Raw genomic sequence first — 22,603 nt, 5'->3', positions numbered from 1 at the left:
GTAGACAAATAATGGAAATCAATAGGAGACTTCATTGAGTGTCGGGTATAGATCTATGGTTGCTTAGAAGAAATCCATAGAGAACCAACCCGATGGTGCAGTATCTTTTCAGTTTTTTGATTTTTGCATCGACGCCTCCTCAGTATGAGACAAATCGATAACCTCCGGCCTAATGCATGCTGAAACGTCATCCTTTCTTGCAGTCGGTAACGTCGTTCCATTTCCATTCACCCTGATTCTAAAATCGACTGCCACAACACCACTTATGCAACCAGCTCAACAACACCACCGGCCTCCTTGATCTTTCGCTCTGCCTCTCTGCTGAACCATCGTGCTCGTACAACAATCGGGATCTCTGGAATTTTGCCCTTTCCGAGGACTTTGGAATATCCGAGAGGAAGGAGATCGAAAACGGGGGCTGTGTCAGTTTTTTTGCCAGAAAGGTATGCATCGCGAGTCTCTTCAGGAACCAAGGACCAGAGCTGCCACGCCATGTCAGTCGTCATCCCTTTGTCGTATATAATAAATTGGGAAGTCCCGACCTTGTCAAGGTTGATGGAAGGCTTCCAATAAGGGTTTCTGAGCAGGTGGAAGTGTCGCATACCGACTTTTCCGAAGTAACTGATAACCGTTAATATGTCTGTATGGCTTAACCATAGCAGGAGCAACTCCTTCGCAGCCTCCCATCTTCAAATGAAACGTACCCAGGGTGGTATTTATCCATGTTTGTTCTGTGATGATGCTGACCGCCAGCAAGACCGCGACCTCCAGGGTGTTTTCGGTGCTTTCCTACACGACCGTGGCCAGCGGACACATGGCCGCGGCTGAAGAATCAAATATTAGTCAAGTCCTGTATTTGACGAGAAGTCCGAACGTAAAATCGAACAGCGCCGCTTCGTCCGCAGAATTAGATAGAGGGCAACTTAGGAAAATCGGTCGAGAGAAGTCGTTGATTCGGTCGTAGTAATGTAGAATGGCTGAGAAGAGAGTTCTTGTCGGGAAAAAGATTGATCGAAGCAAATAGGCTACGTCGAGCAGGTGATCGCTGCCGAGGCGTCATGTGCGTGAAATGGAAGGGAAACACTCACAGTTTTCTAGTCTTTGTCAGTCTCGTAGGCATTTTGGCGGTGTTGAGACTGAAGTTGTGTGTCTACAACCGCTAGACAAATTGAAATACGAAGCGCAGTTGAATTGCCGGCGAAATGTGCGCCAAGATCCTAAGACGGACTAGCGTGAAAATATCTTGGCAGCTCAAGCGTAGGTAAAAACTTGCTGCTTTAAACCTCGCTCAGGACCTCCCCTCCGCGGTGCTTCCATGCTGATAGACTCTTCTATCCCTATCTACCTTGAAAGAAGTCCTCAAGAGATCTCTCTATTTCGTCCCAAGCTCGAATACCCTTCGGCATGCTCCCTTGAATCCATCCTGGCAGTTTCCGCCTGATCCTTTCCGTCGCAAACCGTCTGTCTACCATCAGAATTGCTGCATAGTCATTTCTATGACGGATGACTCTTCCGATGCTTTGATTGACAGCTCTCATGCATGCATTTTCATAGAAGTCCCTACTTGCACGTTTCGCCTCCGTCCTGCATTCCGCCTCCTTGAATTTTCCCTCTCCTTTGCACTGCTGATATCGAAGAGCCTCAATATGTTGCATTTTGGCCTTCCACTCCGCACCATTGGCGTTTGGAAACGGAAGACCAGCCGCGATCACTGCCCGACCCAGTCTGTCCGAGAAATTGATTCCCTCCGAAAGCTTTCCGCCAACGACGGACAGCATTAAGCCGCCCTTCCCAGCGTCTACCGCGTTCGCATAATCTCGCAGGAGTTCCTCGACCTGAACGAACTTGGATTCTTGAAAGGTGACCTTCGTTTTACCCAGGACCGTCATCAGCGGTTGGGAGGTTGGGAGTCTTTGCCAAACGGACACAACCTGAGACAGATAGTCGTAGCTAGGGAAAAACACAACTACTCCGTCCGGTACGACTCTGCAAGCGCGTACAATCAAATGGCCCAATTCCAGGATCATTTTCTCCGAAGCACGTTTTTCATATGTGAAGTCGAACTCGACGTTCGAAGGCCCATTCACAACGGCTTGAGCGAATAAATGAGAAGCTGGAACGACATGCCCAAAACTAAAAGTTCGAAGCCTATCTTTTTCGAGATATGAGAAAAGATAGTCGGAATAGTCAGTCATTGGGGACATAGTCCCTCCGGCCAATATGACTGCTCTGGAATCCTGAACGATATCCCGAAAATGCTCCCTTGGATCAAGCAAAGTGTAGCGAACAATGATATCCTTGTCTTGTCGGCTCACAAAGAATCTTCCTTCACTCTGTGGATTCATCAAATTCAACAAGAAGTCCTGGAAGTGCATCAAAACACCCTTTCCGTGGTTCGACTCGTTCTCGGCCTTTTGAGATTCCGTGTAGCCTTCAACCTTGTGGCAGAGTTTACTTTCGTGCAGATACCGCAATAGCTTATGAGGTTTAATCTGATCAACGCCTTTCCCCGACATAAGCTGAGCAGCAGGAACAGACACCTCTGTGGAGTGTGTATTCCTCATTGTATCCCGTAGGCAATCTGTGAGCGAATTTAGTAACCGAATCACTTGCGTAAGATAGACTCGATTTTTCCCTTTCAGGCGATTTTTGAATCGCATCGCATAAGCAGTTACCTGGTCTACAGCTTGATCCAGCTGACTCAGGCGCAATGCCATGGAGAACGTATCCGCGATGGCATCCATCAGATTGTGCGCTTCATCGATGACAACGACATTGTCCTTGAGCGATATTCCCAGTGCTTCTCGGGCGGATTTCTGCAAAAGAAGAGGATAGGGAAGAGTAAGGACTTCGGTCGAAGCGATGGCAGCTCGAGAGGCATAGTAAGGACAAATTTCCATGGCTCTCCCGAGATTGCCAATGTCTTCGATGTCCCTGATCTGTGCAATGGCCCTGTCTCGGAACGACTCCACTCTTTCTCTGTCATTCTTGGAAGGCAGGTAGCGACACCTTTTATCCTTTACCGTTCTGGGTTTCTGAAGTTCGAGACACTGCTCATTGATTGCTGCCGTGGATGACAAGCGGGTGACTAGAGGATTGACACATAAATTTTTCCTCGAACTGAGTGCGAGATGCTTGATCCTTTCCTCAAGACAAGTATCAGGTAAAATATCTTCGAATCCGGGGGGAATAGAGGATGGCGGCTTCACACGACGCAACTCATTGACAAATTGAGTCAGTTGGGAATGCGTGCGCGAACAGAAGATGATTTTGAGTCGATCTTTTTCTGCTTCTTCCACGTCTGTCTTTGTCGGCTGTTGTAACTTGTCAAGTAGTGCCTGAGTTGAACTTGAGTAACCAGTGCTGTTACGTTGATATGGGATTTCTTCCCCATCGTCGTCATAATCATCAAGCATAAACTCCTCAACATCATCTAAAGCACGATCTGCACCATTTGCATCGGCAGTGCGTGCTTTCTTTAAGACCCTTGAGTCGACTCTTCGCTCTCTACGACAGGCCTCTTCCTCGCGAATTCTGGCAAGCTTCCGCTCGAGTTCTTCACGTTCAAGAAGCAGTCCACGGCATTGTGCCGCTGACTCGGCTTGCACCAACCAGTCCGTTGGATCATTTTCGCCAGCTGTGCCGCTCAAAGAGCGACGCTCATGATCTCGAAGCCAAGTTAGGGCCCCACATATGAGGCTCAAAGATTTGCCTGTTCCAGTCGGAGACTCAAAGATCCCGACTTTCTTTTCCTCCAGGCAGCGATATAAGTTGGTCATAAAGTCCAATTGAATAGAATACGGCTGGTACGGGTGGCAGAAGTCCGCCTGACTTGGCTCCATGGTAATTTCGGTTCTCTAAAATATTGCCATTCTTTTGCTTTCGGAGATCTTTTTGTCGTAATGGATCCCACAGCCACGTCTTCTTGTGGGGGTCACGAATCAGGCAGCAGAATATTGCATGGGGTCGTGTCACGAAAAAACGTGACATGTGTGGGAAGAATCGTTGATTATCTCATATTCGACATCGTGCGTTGTTTTGTCAGAGGCAAATCGACATGGCTGATCAGGAATCGTAGCCCCCATGAGGTGACAAGGCACGAGCTTGCGATGCCAAAAATGGGTGGCCTGTGGCTGTGAGGGAGGCAAGGGGCAAGCCATGCTCAGTGAGAGAGCCCAATGCGGAGAAGGGCGGTCTGCTCGCTAAACTCTTCGAACATTAGCCTGCCAACTGCGCCTTTGTCCACTAGCAAACCGTGTTCTCCGTTGTTGCCGTCGACTAGCCGGCCTGGTTAGCTAGATGTCATTGAGCATTTGCACACAACCTTGTTCACCATCAAATGCAGCCTCGCTGCGCCCTCCCTGCTCTCCCAGTTTTTTGCTCACTTCTGTTGACAATAGTAGCACACGCCTCCAAGGTGGTTCCAGCTGTTGTCACGATGTCCTGCCTCACCTGATGCTGCCATCCGGTAGACGCCCATATTGTCCGCCTCATCATCCATCCTCGAGACATGTCTACATTGAGCATTCACAGTCGGAAATTGTCCTCCGTTGATCACTCTCATTTTCGACCCCCACCCTGGGCCCCGAGGCACCATCTCTCTCCCATTTGGTCCGCGTAAGCTGCACCAGTGCACTCTCCTGAAAAGAACATATCACTCTCGGTGACTGCTCTTTTTGGTGGGAAGGAACACAAGCTGTTCTGTCCGGGCCTTGAAGATCTTTCTTCAGTCCACCCAGTGACCAGGGCGATCAGGCGTCGGAGCTGAACAAAACCCCCCACCGCGGGACTGCAAAGATCTACCTTTAGTCACAACCATGAGTTACCATACAGGTGCGACCTTCGTTCCGGGAGGCGATGATTCCTATTATATGCCCGAGTTGATTCAACCAATCCCTAACCGGTATGCTGGTGGACTGAAAAAGTGGAATTCAAAAGAACGACCCCCTTGCTGACGGCTACAGAGTACATGAACTCCCTACCAACATCCAGCAAAATGTAGCTCAAATGGAACAGGCGGCATCAAGTCCTAATTCGGTATATTCTGGATCCGTCTATTCCCCTCAGTCTGCAGAATACATGCCATCCAGTATGAATGCTTGGGTGACTCAGTCATCACCTCATCCTCCTCAGCAAGACTTTGACCAGAAGATGCCGCCAACGAACACTCCTCCTCAATCATATCAACCAGACAAATTCCCTCCCCGAACGACCTCCATGGCGGCACCAGAACAGCCAAACTTCTCTCCTTTCCCGACCATTCGCGATCCTCCTCCAAATATTCCTCCGACCGACGAACAGAAAGAAGCGACCTTGGAAAATGCCAGGGTTGCTGTGTTGAGTTGCAACGACCCTGATACCCAGCTGACATGGGCACAAGACGCATTGGCGTATGTGGAAATATGTCAACAAAACGAGGAGAGAATAGCTTTGGCTCAAACACCCAGAACACGCACGCCACGAATCGAACATGTCCTCAGGGAAGATGCGATCAAAATCGTCAATTTCCTCGCGGATCAACATCACCCTAAAGCCGAGTTTATGAGGGGCATGTGGCTGGAGTTTGGCAAGTTCGGTCACAGGGTCGACAAGAAAGAAGCCTTTCTGTGCTATACCCGGGCATCCGAACGAGGCTACATTCGCGCCGATTACCGAATCGGAATGCAATTCGAATCTTCCAACGACGCGCTGAAAGCGATCAAATATTATCAGAAAGGTGCCGATGCAGGCGATTCTGCTGCTTGCTACAGACTCGGAATGATGACCCTCCTCGGCCAGCATGGGCAAGCGCAAGATTTTGAGCGTGGCCTCAATCTGGTTTATGCTTCAGCACAGACAGCTGACGAAAATGCTCCGCAAGGTGCTTATGTCTTTGGAATGCTTCAATCACATCAAATGTCTCAAATCCAGGTTCCGGAACGATATCTACCGAAAGATACTGCCGCCGCGAAGATCAACATCGAAAAGGCCGCCTACTTGGGCTTTGCAAAGGCACAAGTGAAGATGGGAGCGGCTTATGAACTTTGCGAACTTGGCTGTCCTTTCGATCCGGCATTGTCGTTACATTATAATGCTCTCGCTGCCAAACAGGGCGAACCTGACGCCGAACTTGCAATAAGTAAATGGTTTCTTTGCGGCCACGAAGGGCTGTTTGAAAAGAACGAAGAAATGGCATTCACCTATGCTCAACGGGCGGCGCTCTCGGGGTTTGCGACAGCCCAGTTTGCGCTAGGATATTACTATGAGGTTGGCATTTACGTTCCAGTCAACTTTGAGCTGGCCAAGGACTGGTATCGGAAAGCATCACAAAGTGGTAATCAAGACGCTGGTGGAAGAATCGATGCCATTTCCCGATCCAAAACCCTGTCTCGGAAAGATCATGAGAGCGTTGCCCTCTCCAAGATTCGACAGCAGCGAGGCTCGATAATTGGCGGAGCAAATGCACCTCCGCCAGTGCCTGCTATGCCAACGCTCTCAGAAGAACACGAGTCTCAGGTGCTCGATATGCCTGACCCATCTCGACTGTCTCTCAACAATCAGAGACCACCAGCACGACCTGGAAGTGCGGCACCATACCCTACTGGCCCCCCCAATATGCCAACCGCAAGCCAAGGTCCTGAATTCCGACCAACGTCAGCTTTTGGTATCAATCCTAACCTTCGACCCGCTTCGGCTGCATCCGCACCACGACCCGATCTACATGGTCAGCCTCATATGCCACCGCAACAACGTCCTTTTTCGAGCAATGACGGCCGACCTCCGCCACCGGGATATGGGCGTGGAGGACGTATGCCATCTGGGGGACCACCTTATGCTCAACCAGTCCCCCAAATTCACCCGCCAACTAGACCGGAGACGACGTCGCCGTATCTTGATCCACGTCCTGGAGGTCCAAACACCACACCCAAGATTGACATTGGGTATTCTGCTCCCCTTGAACCAGAACGAAAGCCACGGCTCCCGCAGCCTAATGGGTCAAACATGGGACCACCTCCTCACCCTCACAACCCGCCTCGTAACACTCCTCGGCCCGGTCAAGGTCCACAGCAAGGACCAGGACAAGGACCTCCGCAAAGTCGACCGCCACCTGGAAACAATCGCCCGGCACCAGGCGGTCCGAATCAGGGCTACGGAGGCCCGCCCAATCCGAACGCTCGTCCTCCCCCCAATAGAATGCCTTCTCAGCAAAATGTGAAGCCGGCTAACATCGCTCCTTCGAAACCACCGGCCAACGCCCCAAGTGGCCCTGCTCAACCCTCGAAGCCGAATTCCATGCCAGCCAACGCTGCCCGACCACCAGGCAAAGGCCCCAAGACGTTTGACGAGATGGGTGTCCCTGCAGGGAAGGATAAGAGTGAATGTGTAAGTTGAGCCTCTTTTCGCTGTGCTTGCTGTCATTTACTGACGTTGTGGTAGGCTGTTATGTGATTTATCTGTTGAATTACTGCGATCGAAGTGATGTGATACCCCAGACTACGTGTGCATGTATGATATTTTGGGCCCTCAGTAATGTTGATTTGGTCCTGTCAACATTTTCAAAAATTTGTTTGCATTTGTCAGGAGTTACTTGACCATGGTCTGGCATTTTGTAATAGAGATACGCTTCTAACGGGGCTTTACCCTATAATCATCCAAAATGGTCTGTCGCAACGTTGAAAAGAGGCCCTTAGCATCTAAATTCGCATTAAGGTGAATGAAAAGTTTCGAACCATATGGCGGGCCAGTGTCACGTCTCCATTGACTCTCGCTTCTAGATCTGAACATAACTTGGAGAATTAAACCGGTTAACTTTCAATTTCGATGTTTCCCACAGGGAGCAGGGAGCGCCCAAGATTGTTTGATTGGTCTTCATGATAGCACATGCTTTAGCTGTTTTCAATTGTACCACTGCTTCGACAAATCCCTCCCACCCACAACCAAGGTGGTTGTTCGCTTGGCTTGTCCTTTGTACCTTTCACGGTTCGCAAATGGCAAGTCTGTTATATGTCAGCGTAATACTAGGTGGATGGCATTGCTAAGCTCAACCAGACACGTTGGAATTGGTGCTGGGCTTGCCTGAATTCCAATATCCCCCCCCTTTTCCTCTGTAAAGCACGCATCAGCGGCCAAAGTTAAGACAAATTGCCTCATTAAGTCTGCCATGGCCTTGATCATAATAGCATCAGCTCTTAGACTATCGCGGCGGTAGAAACTTGTGCAGGGAGAGCGATAGGGCATATATAGGAGGTAAGGTATCTCTCATACATATTTGCATCAATTTCTGCTCTTACCTATTGCGTACAGCGAAGCTCGTGTTAGGCACGAAGACCAAGAAGAGCCGCACATTGCACGGAGTATGGTCATGGCAACCGTAGCTGGTCACACCCGGTTCACGGAGTCCTGATCTTTTTGGCAATGTACCAAAACTTCACGGAAATAAACTACTCTGTATATGTGGTTGAGTCAGATACAATATTTGCTCACTAGAAGGAAGAACTAGGCGATGTCCTAGGGATTGTTGAACAAAAAGTAAAATCCCGATGTCACAATGCCCTCAATCATCTCCATCGCCATCAAATCCGCGATCCCAAAAGCCCTGGCAAGCTTGACGGCTCAAAACACTTGCGCAACGGACTTTTACAAAACTTCAACTTCTTCTGCTGCGACTATGGACATGAACGGGCTTCGCGTGACGGAGTTTGCATTGTTCGGGATCCTTTCAGCGCAGCCGGTCCCAGAAGAGCACATCCCGACGACGTTCCGGGAAGTGGTTCGACCGCATTAGCAAGAATCTTGAAAGGTCTGGACTTGGCTTCAGAGAAAGCTGTGGCTAAGGCAAAAGGTAAAGGCTAGCAATATGTCAAAGCCAAAACACATACTACAACATTAGCAGACACCCAAACAGCAAATCGATATCAATTGCACGAATGTATTCATCAAGCTGCTTCTTGACCAGACGCTCGGCCAGTTCATGATCAACGTGACATTCCTGCTGTGCGCGAGCAGCGACTTGGGTGCAGAACGCGGTGGTGCTTCTTGTTTCGCTCGTGGGATTTGGATAGAATATTTTTTTCCGAGTCGTTGGGCGATGCGAAAGAATGGAGTAAGCACTGAGCGCGCGGAGCTTCTATGAAAATTTGCGGCATAATTTGCTTGAAACGTCGCACCGTAATAGAAAACGAGTGAAGGGTTTGTTGGGATCATTAGATTTTGAATGGAGAAATAATTAGACGTGAAAGACGGTATGATTATCATCAAACTCCAATGTCAACAAACTCAGGTCGGTCATCTATCTACAATGAGGCAATGTGTTAGCACCGAACGGCAGCCGACAACCACGTGGACGGGTACAATATTCTTCTTCCAGCGTGCCTCCACTTTTGTCTCTGACATTTTTCAACCCTTTAACGGGGAGTGACAAGGTCATTTGGGAGGCGTAAGTGGAATAGATGTGCCCCGACTTTCCACGTTTCTCTCATGTCTCTCCGGTCCCCATTTCTTCAACCCGTGTTCATGGACGATGTTGCGGGTCAAAAAGCCAACGATGAGCAGCACGAGCGCCGCCATCAGTTGAACCAAAATGACCAAAATGACTTTGACGGTAAAGTCGCCGGTGATTGGATTGAGCGATGGTGAACGGTCGAATGCGTATACGACGCTATAGATGGCACGAATACCAACGAAAACGCAAGCGATTGCCATGAGGATCCTCAAGTTTCGACGGCTGCTAAGCTTCAGATTGAGCTGGACACAGAGCACAACGAGGGCAGTCCATGTGACGAGAAGAATAACAGAACCAACTTCTTGAAGAGTGTGGGCCGTATCAACATCTGATTGAGTGGCATTTTGATCCGCAAGTTTCGATCCGCCAGTCGCAGCGAGGGGCGACGCCTGTGACAGCACTGACGTGGATAAGTGTTGCTTTGAGTATAGAAGCATTGAAGCTCCGGTTGATGGCGGCATAATACCACGTCAACTCATGCAAAAAGCCAGCAAAGGCCAACAGCAGAGGACTAAGACCCACTGAGTCGATGATGGCACCTGTTGTAGATGGTTTTCCCGTATTGTGAGCATGGATTTGAATGCCTCCGGCCACGACGCGTAGCGTTTCGAAGATGATGAGGTAGATGTAGCCTAAAAGGACGCGTCGTCCGTGTTTGTATGCAAACCAGGCGGTGGCTGGTATAAGAATGAGATAGATTGCTAACTCTGCGACCGAGAGACTGGTTGATTGATCGAGAGCCATTGTTCGAAGACGATGTTGGTGGTTGGTCGGCGGATGGTCGAAGATGCACGAAACGGGGAAGTTGAAGTCTGGAAATTACGGATGGGAGCATCAAATACAGGAGCCTTGGTTGACAAGGAATGATGAACCTGGAACAATTTGTTTCTGCTGGTCAGAATGAATGCTGAATGATTCTTATATCTCTGATTCTCTTTGAGGTCGGCGGTCTCACCACGCCGGCACTGCCATCAAGATGCGCATGTGTGGAGGGCATTTTGATCGAAGGGCTCGGTTTCGGGTTATACTATATACACGCAAGGCAAGGAGAACATTAATTTCGGGGTCGTATTCATATTGGGGGAGTCTAGGGACAAGTGTGGCCAGACTGGCGGAGCCTAGCACAGCGAGGAGGACTGATCTGGCTCAGGGATCGTCCTGACATGTTGCATATCCGAAAGCGAGGTGGCCAAACTTGCGAATTGGAAGCATGGAGATTGGTGACGGGGCTGAAAGTTTTAGGCAAGGGAGCATCGATTTCAAGTTGTAGGGATGAAATTGCTGGTACTCGTACCACCTGCGGGAGATCCATTCGAAACAAGCTCAAACAAGCCTCTGGAAGGTTAATCGAGGCGTCCAATCGGGGCTCTGTTTTGAGTTTAGGCGGCCTGCATCCCCGCCACGCTCACCCGCAAATCCGCATACATCAGACTTCCCATGACCAAAGCTGACTGATGCCGCCTCGCCTATCTCATCGCAAGTCCCGCAAGGGCTGCCGTCGCTGCAAAGAACGCAAAGTGAAATGTAACGAGGAACATCCCTCATGTGCAGCTTGTCTGCGCCAACTCTAAACGCGGAGACATGGCAAGCCGCCCTGTGGGCTCAATACTCCTTATTCAGATAGCATGGACAGCTTCGCCTTACCAGACTCCGTTCGTCACCCCATAGAGCTATACCTCATTCACAGATTCAAATCCTCTGTATCTGCTTCATTTCCTTCGGTGCAGACTGCGCGATTGAAAGACATCTACGTTTGGTACGCTGTCGACAATGCTTTTGATCATCCGTACCTCCTGAACGCCATATTCGCTCTCACAGCTCTCTACCTTTGGATGTCACCGACCTCTCGACAATTAGGAGAGGACTACTCAATATCCATTCCCCAAATCTTTCGCGACGTTAATTTTGCTCAGCTTCACCGGATATATCTCAACCAGGCCATCCAACTCGAGCGCGACGCTTTTATCCTCGCTATGTTCTTCCAACGCCGACGTAGTCGGTCTGACCACGATTATGTTGTCTATAATGGCGACTTGTCTCCTTTCAGGCGCAGCCGAATTAGCGGCAGCCGCAGAAGAAGAAGCTGAATACTACCCTCCAGTCCAATGGCTCACCATGGCTGGCTATCTCCAGCGTGTTTCAGGCTGCGATACCACATCTAAAAGAAGGAGCCATGTTAAATTATCTCAGGGCCTCCCGCGAACCAAACTTTGGAGACAATGCGGTTCTATACAACTCAGCGAACATTGATCCATTTGTTCACATCTTAGAATTCCATGAATCAGACAACTCCTTCATCGACCAGTGGGATCATCCAACTCCTCGGACAAAAGAGACCTCGGGCAATGGCTATCTTAGCAAACTACATGGCTGTTGTGAAATACGTTGACAGCTATTGGTGGTTCAAAGGACGCGCGGAGAAAGAGATTTCTGGTATCAGCAGAATTTTACCAGAGCAGTGGCAATGGGCCCTTCATTGGCCGTTGACCATCCTCGAATCTCGAGAGAACGTGAAACGAGATCCAAGGACATTTATGGAAACTGGAAGCAATGACATCCACACGGTCCCTGTTCTCATGGGCAATGGCAATTATCTCTTCGTCCGATAGGGCGGTCGGAGGTATTTTTCTTGCTCTGTGTACCGCATCACACCTAGTTGCCCGTTTGTTTCGTCTGTGTACCGTTTGATGCTATAGGCCGAGTACATGGCAACCAAGGCGCGAAAATGAATGGCCTGGCCATAGAGATGAAGCTTTTTGCGAGCCAAATATTGGTTACGACTGCTAGCCTTTTAATCGGTTCCGGCCACCCTGGCTTGCGTGCACCGGACCAGGCCCTACATGTCGCCACATCATCCAGGACAACATCTCGTGGTAGTCGCTACTTCCTTTCAGGTAAGTGAACTTGTTTTCTCTGTTGTAAGTCTCACTTCAGTAGAGCATGATGGTGGTAATTTCAAAAACGAGCATATCGCCGTTTGTAAGACAAGGACACGACCGCTATGGCTGATGGCTAGAAAATAATCTTGGTTTTGCTCAGCAAGCCCAGAATGATCCATTTGTGCACATCCTGGACCACAAAATATATCTCACGTAGAGCATAAATCGTGAATGAAATCAAACTTACCGATTATATTCTTTCCCTAATATCTGTTTCGTGCTACTACAACAGAACATCCAGCTTTCTCCGCTCCCTCATGACTCCGGTAAAACAGTCGGTTTCAGGTCTGCTACGGCAACTGAATCGGCGTCAGATGCAATCAGTCTTGGAGATCGTACACATTTCATTGAGCTCACCATGACCGACTGTATACACACCAACCAGTATGGAGGTCGATGCAGTCAGGCCTGGTTGAAGATTCGGACCAACCCGACTGATGATGTTGTTCACCAGCTCACCAGCCTCTCTGCATCCCCATCGTACAAATCCCGAAGATAAAGGTTGTGGAACCGAACAGAGAAAGATACTTGTCGAAGAAAATGTAACATTCGAGCGAAGGACAGGGAGAAGGGCATCCCAGGTACCGCAGACAAATGGCGGAAAAGTCCGCAGACATGAGAACAAGACGGCCATTCTTATCAGCGTCGCCTGGATCCACGCTTTCGTCAGTGCGCCAGGCCCATATCACAACCTCTACTAGCGAATCGTCTCTTGACAAGCGATCCCAAGGAGGAGAGTTGCCCCAAACGGTTGCCACGACTCGGTTTTCATTCGTCTTCTGATTGGGGCTCGTCCTGGGCTGCCTTAGAGGGCATACGTACCAGGATTGGCTGCACTTAGACGGGCACGGTGACCGCGGAAAGATTTACTCTATATCTCACTCGCAGGACCCATCACCGGGCGGCTTGTATCAGACCCAGCATTGTACATGGCTGAGCAAAACAAGATGGCTTTGAATCAGGAACAGGAGCAGAAATTTGCAGTACGTGATCCGCCGAATCTGATAGGGATTGACATACTGAAAGGGTGATGTGACAGGCAGTGCGCGCCGCACGAGATGAGAAAATCCCGGTGGATTGGCGTTTAAATGCTTCAATATTATCGACGTTGCCTAAGAACGTGAAGCCCATTTTTGAGAGTTGTGGCATTCTTTCCTCCAAAGAATTGGAGATCACCAATGTCAGAGATGCCACAGCACTGTTAGAAAAGTTGCACTCGGCAACTTGGTCCGCAGAAGAAGTGACGGTAGCCTTCTGCAAACGAGCCGCAATTGCTCAGCAGCTCATCAACTGTCTCATGGATATCGATTTTGAAGGCGGAATCAAACGAGCACGCGAACTAGATGACCACCTGAGGCAAACTGGCAAAGTCGTCGGTCCGCTCCACGGTCTGCCGATTAGTATTAAAGTACGCCCGCGTCTCCTTTATTTCGAACGAGGCTGGTGACAAGATGTACAGGATCAGAATGAAGTCAAGGGGATGCATTGTACTCTCGGTTTTGCGGCATGGGTAGACCGAATATCAGAACGGGATTCCATGTCAGTGCACATGCTGCGGGAATCCGGGGCGGTCTTTTATGTAAAGACCACGATGCCACAGACGGGGATGGTCAGTAGAAAGTGTCCCAACAAACTTACAATATAGCCATGTCCTCACTGACTTTCAGGCTCTCGAAACCGTGTCTAATCTTTGGGGTCGTACTCTGAACCCCTCCAACACCGCTCTTACCTGTGGAGGTTCTTCGGGAGGCGAAGGTGCTCTGGCGTCTTGCTTTGGCTGTCCCATTGCAATCGCCACCGATATTGGTGGCTCTATCCGGGCTCCGGCGTCTTTCAATGGCATGTATGCTATCAAACCAACCTCCCGACGCTGCAGTTATATGGGAAACTTGAAAGCCATACAAGGGCAGATCGCTATCCCCAGTGCTATCGGGCCAGTTGGACGAAGCGTCAGAGATCTGGAATTGATTCTGCAGGCTTGGAGTGACAAGGAGCCGTGGCTTACCGATCCCACCGTTGTGGAGAAACCGTGGTCATCGGCCGAGAGCCCCAAAAAGCTGACGCTCGGGGTCATGTGGTGGGATGAAGTTGTTATGCCACATCCCCCAGTCCAAAGGGCTCTTCGGACCACCGTCGACAAGTTGAAAATGGCTGGACATGAAGGTATCGGAGCGCCCTTATCTCACAGCCCCGGTCCTCATTTTGCCATTTGCTAATGTAAGCAGTGGTGGACTATAAACCATACAAACATAGAGAGTCGTGGGACATTACGGTGCGTCTTTTCGGCAGTTGCACATGACTGAAGGCATTGAACTCATCTGTTTTGCATGGCAGCTACCATTGTACTTCCCGACCGCAGGGGCGGAAATGTTTCGACTGCTCGAAGAAGGTGGTGAACCGATGATCACAGCCCCAGCCAAAATGCTAAGGGGGACCAAACAACTCTCTGTGCCAGAGCTGCTGCAATATCAAGCGTAATCTCCCCCCGGGACGAGGTGGTCAATACACCTATCTAACAACCCTCTTCTCGTCCCTAGGGCCCAAGCGAACTATCAAAACGAGTATCTCGCCCACCTCAACGCCACGGCCAAAATGACATCGACAGGAAAGCCAGTCGACGCTCTTCTTACACCGGCTTTTGCAAGTGCTTCATATCCTCATGATTTCCTCCCGTAAGCGACTCCTTTCTGACGTGGAGTTTGCTGCTGATTTATGCTCAATATTTAGATGGTGGGGATATTTCTGTGTCTGGAACCTTCTCAACTATCCGACTACCATCATCCCTGTGACGAGCGTGGACAAATCTATTGACGTTAAGGACCTTAATTACAAACCTGTCAACTCATTTGATTCGGCGAACTATGATATTTACGATCCCGAGCTCTTTGACGGTGCTCCGGTCTGTTTGCAACTCATTGGCCGGCCCCTTGCGGAGGAGAAGCTCATTGCTGTAACGCGTGTGGTGGATGAGGTGGTTAATAGTGTATGAGGAAGGAGATGGAAAATGAGAATCGTTGATCGGCGATCTGTTCTTTGGACAATGTACACGTTGCGGCAACGTAGAACCCGGTATATATCTTCGTTCTTGCCTGCGTTGAGGAGCAGGCCCACGCAAAGAGGGAGAATTCATAAATAGAGATAGTCTTTGACTATGTCAAGCCTTGAATTCTTTGAACAAGGAAACATAGGATGTGGACCCTAGTTTTCACCTTAAAGAACCTAGGTCACTGTAATATCCTTCGGATTTCGTAAGAGGAAGTCCAAGACGAAGCTGTATTCACGTATGTATGATCTTCGATATTAGCTATGCTGTGCCATCGTTTGATCCTCACTGGAACACGTCAGTTGTCGCCACAGAAGTATCTAACGGCTAGTAATTGAATTATACCCCGCCAGTGTAACACTGGAATGAATCCCATCCAATTGCGTCACGACGGACGGTAGGTAGACACAAGCACTATTATACAGATGTGGGTGTTTGATGAACATGGCAAGCCATGACGAACGTCACAGTGTATACAAGAGTGCCACTAGGTATGGAAATTGATGATTTTTGCTTCCACTCATACAAGAGAGCAAAATCACTACCGCTGTTGAATCATCTTCTGCTCCTCTGTCTTTTGATCTCCCTTAATCTATTTGAGTCCTTTCCTCTTAAACTTTCTTGAGCATTCATTATGGCCATTACAACGATGGCTAATCCCACTCCTGCCTCAACTTCGGTGGAAGTCAAGAAGACAGAGCCAGAACCCCAGCCTGGCCAGACGATGACACTCCGAGACCCTCTCTGCTGCCCGAACTCGCTTCACCAACCGCAATCCAAAATCTCTTGCTCTCCATCAGAACGCTGCCGACTACCTTCCCGGTGGTAACACTCGCAGTCTCTTGCACACATTTCCATTTCCCATTTCCCTCGCCCGTGGTCGGAACTACACGGTCACCGACGAAGACGGACACGTGTACCTTGACCTAGTCGGCGAGCTCACGGTGGCATTATACGGATACTCACACCCCACGATCCAAGCAGCATTGATCAACGTGGTTCACAACGTCGGCTTGAACCTAGGCGGTACCATTGCCCAGGAAGCCCAACATGCAGCCTTGCTATGTAAGCGTTTCAACTTGCAAAGGATCCGCTTCACAAACTCCGGCATCGAAGCGAACCTGCATGCTCTCGGTGCCGCGAGACGGTTCACGGGAAAAAATCGAGTGGTGGTCTTTCACGGCGGATATCATGGTGCAGTTTTGAGTTTTGGCGACGGAGGATGCGCAGAGAACAACGTGGACAGACAAGATTGGATTATAGCAAGGTATAATGATTTGGAAGATGCGAGAGAGAAAATCCAGCTTCCTGGTGTGGCGGCGGTTATTATCGAGGCAATGCAAGGCGCTGGCGAGTGTATTCCTGCACGGGAGGAGTTTGTCAAGAGTGCCCCGGAGGCTGCAAAAAAGGTGAGCGCAGTTTTCCCCCCTCCCCAAAATTGTCTCCTCTGATCCCGGAGAAATGTTGTGCTGACGAGTATTCGGTGTCATATGTTTTAATATAGGCGGGGGTTCGTATTCATACTAGATGAAGTCATGACCTCTCGACTCGCGCCAGGCGGCATCCAGTCCCGCTTGAATCTACAACCCGACCTCAGCACCTTCGGCAAATATCTTGGAGGCGGTGTAGCATTTGGCGCCTTCGGAGGACGTGCCGACATCATGGCCGTTTACGATCCGCGTAGTCCAACGGCCCTAGCCCACAGCGGGACCTTCAACAACAATACCATAGCCATGACTGCGGGTTACGTGGGGCTAAAAGATATTTACACGCCAGAAATCGCTGTGGCGTTTAACGAACTGGGCGATCGCTTTAGAGAGAAACTTATCGCAGCCACAAAAGGGACTAGGATCGGTGTGACTGGTCGAGGATCCATGGTGGGGATCCATTTTAGTGAAGGGGGTACCGAAGAGATGGAGGAGATTAAGGAGTTGAAGGATCTGTTTTGGACGGAAATGCTGGAAGAGGGCTATTGGATGACGAGACGGGGGCAGATCTCGCCGATACTGGGTACGCCGGAAGAATAGGTTTGTCAACGCGGTCAGGGGATTCGCGGAGCGGCATCGGAGGTTCCTGAAAATTGAAGGGGAGTGGAGCGATTGAGCAGAGAGAGATTGTTGATCATCGATTCTTCTTCTGTGAACATGGACGATGTGTGTACATAGAAAGCCCATAGGTGAGTGCACGCAGACGTAATCAGATCAGAATAACTTCACAATCCAAATCATCGGCCACCGTTCTCCAATCGATCGAGACGCCCTCTTCTTCGACTACAATCGCGCCTCTTCCTGTTTCTTTTCCGGCCATCTCTCTTCTTCTCCTCCACGTCTCCTCAATGACCAATTTCAAATCTTTCCGGCTCCCAATCCCGTGGCTCATGAGCCAGTCAAGCCAACGACTTGCTGAGTGTTGCAGCTCAGGCGTGGCAGCTTCCACGGCAGCGATAAACACGGGCCAGGCCGTCGGATATCCCGCCCCGAATTGGATGAAGCGCGTGGCCATGTCCAAGACTGTGGCGATCTTGGACTGTAGTTTTGAGGGTGGAATGTCGAAGAGGACTCGGTATAGGTAGATCTCGGCGGCGGCAGAGAAGAGTTGGTAGTGCATTGTTTCGAAGTCGTTTGGGTTTCCTTCGTCGCCTCCTCCTCCGCTCCCCTGCATGGCATCTCTTCCTAGACTGTTCAGGAGTTCAGCGACCTTCGAATCAAGATCTTCAGGCACCATGTTGCGCCGCAATTGATTTTCCATCCGATATATTCTGAGAATCGAACGCAGTTGACAACTGGTTGCCCCAACGGTGAAGCCGAATTGCTCTCTCTCAGAAACCGAAGAAATAAGTGCTTCCACGACATCTTGTTGGTACCTTGTCGCGTGAAATGAAGCTGTCTGCACTAAAAGGCTACTGAGGGCCAAACTTTGGGTTATGATCCACGATTCGTAGGAATTAGCCCATGGTTGGCGTTGGCGTTGAAGCAGGAGATATTTATCCACCATGCTCATTGCACCTTGGAAGTGTAGTCTGCAAGCACGTGATTCTTCAGACCAGATCTGTTCATTGGGGGTTTTCCTGTCAGCACGGGGTCTCTCATCTTCTGGGTGTAAACAATATTTACCTCGGCCATTATCAAAGTCATGACAGTTCCTATACACTGTGCAAAGTCCTGACTTGACTGAGCGAGACAAAGTCTCAGGCCTCGGACTGCTCGGCCATAGTGATTGAGTGCCAGCGCTCGATCGCGCGCACGGAGTTCATATTGCTCAGGTGTCCTGAGATTAGATCGGTTGAAAGCCGCTTGAGATATCAGGGCATAATATAAGGATGTCGAGGCCTCGCCTTCTCCATGAACAGCAATGGATGGGTACGTGGATTTCCATGGGTTACGGTAGTCATCGACGGGAATCATGAGGCATGCGACGTGTTGTACGTAGTGATGGAAAAGATCGCCGGAGGGTTTTCGAGGTAGATTTATGACCGTGAGATCGAAACCGGACGTAGCATCGGCATAGTCTTGCTCAGACTCAACCAAATTGCCATCATCATTCCCCGCGATCTGTTCAGGTTCCATCGGTTCGATGGCTTCGGGTCTGTCACCACGACGTGGTTCGGCAAGGAAAGCAGAGAATGGTCCCTTGCGAACATGAACCGTCTTCCCATCTGGGTTTCGGAAATCGCATTCGGATATAAATCGATCTACTTCCCCCGAGGTGAGCAGTCTGGAACCCTTCCAGGTCGAGGCGCAGTCCAGAGTCCGCCGACAACGAGACTGGTAATTTCCCGTCTCGGGTTCTACCCAGACCAATTTGACATTGTATCCGTCGCAAGCTACTCGTGCACGTGTGCACTCAGAACAGAAAGGTTGTTGGCCATCACAACGGACCCGACGACGGCGACAAGTCCAACACGCCGTGAAAGTTCGCGTACATCCTTCCTTCGTTCGAGCCGGCATTTAATCGAAGCCACATGGCGGGGGGCTCATTCGTGATCAATGCTGCATATTGAACGTGATATTCAATGTGGAAGGTGGAGTGCTCAGGGAACGTGGTTTGTGCGTGTTTCCCACTGCTTGGACTCATGGCATAGTTTGGTTTAGTCGGTCACCCATATACTCCGCGTTTGAATTTGGCTTCTGATAAGGTCGTACATCTCCGAACGGTGTTACAAAGATTGATTGGTTTCTAGGTTATCAGCGGTTAATCTAACGGCCGGCATCATGACGCATTCGGTATAAAAAGTTCTTGGCGACTCCGCGGATACTGCCATATTAGTCCTAGTATATAATACACTATGTATTATCGATACTGGAGAGTATTTGGATACGCCCGACTTTGGAATCCATACTCAAGACCATGAGCGTATCTACTCCCGGGTGATCGAGCGGGCAGAGGGTGGAGCCTGCGATCTGTCCATTGTATTATACAATATCGATGGGTCCAAATACTAGTGTACAGAAGCACGCAATAGATAGTACCGGGTGAAGCCCTATCGCGGCAATGGTGCTGATAAACATAATGATGATCTGCATGGCAGATTGCCACATGGACCCATGCTGCGCCTTCGCCCTGGACTGCCTCCGTTGCAATCATAACCCTGCGACTCCACCGGATTCTCGAAGACGGTATTCCACCGTCCTGGACTTCCCCCCTCCTCTTTGCTGGATTCAAGTGGATCCCCCGATAGCGAATTCGGTTCTCAACGCGGTGCCTTGGAAATTGGCCACTGCCCACAAGGAAATATCGACTATATCGAAGCAGAACGCGCATTGAGTTAGCCTGTTCAGGCCCAAGACACCGGCTGGTCCATCTTGAATTGCCTTATCTTGACATATCCCGGCAATCGAGCGTGCTTTTCTAAGCTGAAGAGATATCAGAAGAGCTTTTCTCAACGACATATTAATGGTGAGCGCTTTCTAATGCTCGCAGATCGTTTATTCTTGTACTTCTTGCACTTTTCACCCTTCGGAAAAGAATCTTTCTTTTGTCACAATTCATCCACACCATCATGAGGCTGCACAATAAGCTGCGGCTAAGCAGACCTTTTAACCAGAACCTGGTTGTTGCATGGTACGTGACTCGATGATGACTACATAACTACTCCCTCTGCTGAGAGCTTGCAGTATCTTGTTCTGTCTCCCAGGCATCTACACCGCGATCACGGGCCTAGGTGCCGGCGGAGGAAAACCAAGCTCTGCAGACGTCGCCAACCAAACCAATGCCATCCTCTATGGCCTATTCGCCCTGGTGGGTCTTTTTGGCGGAACCATTCTCAACATGCTACGGCCCAAGTTGAGTTTGATGATCGGTTCAATTGGCTATCCGGTCTACGTCGGAGGGTTATGGTATTATGACCGCACAGGCAATTCATGGTTCCCTCTCTTAGCAGGCGCCATCCTTGGTATTTCCGGAGGCTTCCTCTGGACTGCGGCGGCATACGTCCAGTTCGCATATGCTGAGGAGAAGGACAAGGCCAAAGTACGATCGATACCCTTCAGGGACCTCTGGACGGGCGCTAACACTGTGCAGTACATCTCTATTCAGTGGATGCTCAAATGTGTGGGAGCCATGGTTGGCGGTTCCATTTCGTTGAGTCTCAACGTCCATGAGACCAAGGCGGTGGGTGTTTCTAATGCAGTCTACGCCACCTTTGTCGTGCTTCACAGCTGCGCATTCTTCATCGCCATGATCTTTATCATCAATCCCAAGAACGTGGTTCGGGACGATGGCACACATATTGCCATTTTTAAGCCCCCACGTTTCTGGCTTGAGCTAAAAGCTACTCTGGCTATCATGCTTGATCATCGCTACCTGATACTGGCACCAGCTCAAATTGTCTGTGAAATGGCTTTGGCACTCGTGAGCAGCGTGAACTGTGCGTATACTAGTCAAACCTGTAATCACACTGTTTTCCAGAGGCTGATTTTGACTCATTTAGCTCGCTATTTCAACCTACGCACTCGTTCCCTGAACAACTTCTCCTATCAAACTATCCAGGTCTTTATCCCGGGCCTTTTAATCCTCGTCCTCGACAACCAACGCATCAAATCTCGGCAGACCCGCGGGTTGATCGGACTGGGTCTCATGTCCGCCGTATCCATTGGTGCTTGCGCTGGCCTTATCGCGTGGCTCGAAGTCTACAATGTCGACGATCTGACAGAGGCCGCTGGAGAAGATTGGACCGATGCTGCGTGGCCTGGACTCTTTGTCTGCTATCTCTTGTTCGGAATGATCTACGCCGGTTACCAAATGGTCGTCGAATATACGCTCGCCTCCACCACTAACGATCCGTCTACGCTTGCTCGCGTAGCGGGTATGTTCAAATGCTACTCCTCGTTTGGCATGATGATTTCATTTATTATGGCTGGAGAGAGAGTGACGTTCTTAGGCCAGGTGATTCTTCAATTTGTGTAAGTCTATCTATTTGACCTCCCCTTTATTTCCAGCAATCGTCGCTGACGTGACTCAAACTGGACAGCCTGTATGTCTTGGGGGCAATTGGTGTGGCCTGGGTTCTTATCTACCGCGTCAAGGACAGCAACTACTTTACCGAGGAAGATGTCATCGTTCCGCTTGCAGAGGAGGAGAGGAGCAAATTAGCTGGTCTTGTCACAGAGGAGCAGATAGCACATGAACATGAAAAGGAACTTGTTGCGGCTCAAGGGAAGAAGGGAAGTGCAACACTGGGCCAGACTGAGATCACGGCTGCGTAATTATCAAACAGATAGATGCCTGATTGTATAGAAGAAAGCAGGGTGTGAAAGAGGTGAAAATTGAGGGTATCATGTTCATTATTCGAATTTCGAGCGAAATCAGCCATTGATAACATCCAATAAATGGACTCCCATTTGTCAGGAGTTCCCATGAGTTTTCATCGGCCACAAGACCCATTCTCCGCTCGATCAATTGGGGCAAGGCACTAGCCTCGACCTGGACTTCCTCTTTCGATCATGTGGCTCCATCCGTCGGACAGAGCTATGAGGGATATGTGAATGGGAAGATAACTTACAACACCATTCCGCCCCGTTGTCAACATATCTACATGCTTGAGTTCCAGTTAATCCGCAGTCCCGAATCTTCTTTCTCGGCAGAAGAATTTCCCATTTCCTCTTCAACCTCACCCCGTTCAGATTGACTCGATTTGTCGTC

The 22,603-nt window shown here is 49.8% G+C and overlaps 10 protein-coding genes across 10 annotated transcripts; 6 read left to right on the top strand and 4 right to left on the bottom strand.

The window, feature by feature from the left end:
* Window positions 1–263: 263 nt before the first annotated feature.
* Z518_10119 (uncharacterized protein) lies at window positions 264–1,120 on the bottom strand (the record flags this gene model as incomplete). The annotated part of the gene is made up of 3 exons (XM_013412735.1): window positions 264–621; window positions 705–824; window positions 1,089–1,120. 3 exons carry the CDS (start codon window positions 1,118–1,120, stop codon window positions 264–266), a joined length of 510 nt encoding a protein of 169 aa, XP_013268189.1.
* A 217-nt stretch (window positions 1,121–1,337) lies between these two features.
* Window positions 1,338–3,842, bottom strand: Z518_10118 (uncharacterized protein; the record flags this gene model as incomplete). The annotated part of the gene is made up of 1 exon (XM_013412734.1): window positions 1,338–3,842. One exon carries the CDS (start codon window positions 3,840–3,842, stop codon window positions 1,338–1,340), a length of 2,505 nt encoding a protein of 834 aa, XP_013268188.1.
* A 975-nt stretch (window positions 3,843–4,817) lies between these two features.
* On the top strand, window positions 4,818–7,371 carry Z518_10117 (uncharacterized protein; the record flags this gene model as incomplete). The annotated part of the gene is made up of 2 exons (XM_013412733.1): window positions 4,818–4,903; window positions 4,965–7,371. The coding sequence occupies 2 exons, from the start codon at window positions 4,818–4,820 to the stop codon at window positions 7,369–7,371; spliced, it is 2,493 nt and encodes an 830-aa protein (XP_013268187.1).
* Window positions 7,372–8,527: 1,156 nt separating this feature from the next.
* Z518_10116 (uncharacterized protein) lies at window positions 8,528–8,764 on the top strand (the record flags this gene model as incomplete). The annotated part of the gene is made up of 1 exon (XM_013412732.1): window positions 8,528–8,764. One exon carries the CDS (start codon window positions 8,528–8,530, stop codon window positions 8,762–8,764), a length of 237 nt encoding a protein of 78 aa, XP_013268186.1.
* A 638-nt stretch (window positions 8,765–9,402) lies between these two features.
* Z518_10115 (uncharacterized protein) lies at window positions 9,403–10,225 on the bottom strand (the record flags this gene model as incomplete). The annotated part of the gene is made up of 2 exons (XM_013412731.1): window positions 9,403–9,900; window positions 10,004–10,225. 2 exons carry the CDS (start codon window positions 10,223–10,225, stop codon window positions 9,403–9,405), a joined length of 720 nt encoding a protein of 239 aa, XP_013268185.1.
* A 1,532-nt stretch (window positions 10,226–11,757) lies between these two features.
* Window positions 11,758–12,090, top strand: Z518_10114 (uncharacterized protein; the record flags this gene model as incomplete). The annotated part of the gene is made up of 1 exon (XM_013412730.1): window positions 11,758–12,090. The coding sequence occupies one exon, from the start codon at window positions 11,758–11,760 to the stop codon at window positions 12,088–12,090; it is 333 nt and encodes a 110-aa protein (XP_013268184.1).
* A 1,277-nt stretch (window positions 12,091–13,367) lies between these two features.
* Z518_10113 (uncharacterized protein) lies at window positions 13,368–16,914 on the top strand (the record flags this gene model as incomplete). The annotated part of the gene is made up of 9 exons (XM_013412729.1): window positions 13,368–13,403; window positions 13,460–13,828; window positions 13,880–14,029; window positions 14,088–14,583; window positions 14,643–14,692; window positions 14,755–14,894; window positions 14,958–15,092; window positions 15,148–15,403; window positions 16,201–16,914. The coding sequence occupies 9 exons, from the start codon at window positions 13,368–13,370 to the stop codon at window positions 16,912–16,914; spliced, it is 2,346 nt and encodes a 781-aa protein (XP_013268183.1).
* An 84-nt stretch (window positions 16,915–16,998) lies between these two features.
* On the top strand, window positions 16,999–17,490 carry Z518_10112 (uncharacterized protein; the record flags this gene model as incomplete). Its single annotated transcript, XM_013412728.1, has 1 exon — window positions 16,999–17,490. One exon carries the CDS (start codon window positions 16,999–17,001, stop codon window positions 17,488–17,490), a length of 492 nt encoding a protein of 163 aa, XP_013268182.1.
* A 169-nt stretch (window positions 17,491–17,659) lies between these two features.
* On the bottom strand, window positions 17,660–19,410 carry Z518_10111 (uncharacterized protein; the record flags this gene model as incomplete). Its single annotated transcript, XM_013412727.1, has 2 exons — window positions 17,660–18,511; window positions 18,577–19,410. 2 exons carry the CDS (start codon window positions 19,408–19,410, stop codon window positions 17,660–17,662), a joined length of 1,686 nt encoding a protein of 561 aa, XP_013268181.1.
* A 1,052-nt stretch (window positions 19,411–20,462) lies between these two features.
* On the top strand, window positions 20,463–22,167 carry Z518_10110 (uncharacterized protein; the record flags this gene model as incomplete). Its single annotated transcript, XM_013412726.1, has 5 exons — window positions 20,463–20,524; window positions 20,578–20,932; window positions 20,984–21,329; window positions 21,393–21,864; window positions 21,933–22,167. The coding sequence occupies 5 exons, from the start codon at window positions 20,463–20,465 to the stop codon at window positions 22,165–22,167; spliced, it is 1,470 nt and encodes a 489-aa protein (XP_013268180.1).
* Between the last annotated feature and the right edge of the window lie 436 nt (window positions 22,168–22,603).

The sequence above is a fragment of the Rhinocladiella mackenziei genome (genome assembly GCF_000835555.1).
Source record: "Rhinocladiella mackenziei CBS 650.93 unplaced genomic scaffold supercont1.8, whole genome shotgun sequence".
NCBI classification, from domain to species: domain Eukaryota; kingdom Fungi; phylum Ascomycota; class Eurotiomycetes; order Chaetothyriales; family Herpotrichiellaceae; genus Rhinocladiella; species Rhinocladiella mackenziei.
Note: the sequence above shows the minus strand (reverse complement) of the source record. Positions and strands in the feature narration are given on the sequence as shown.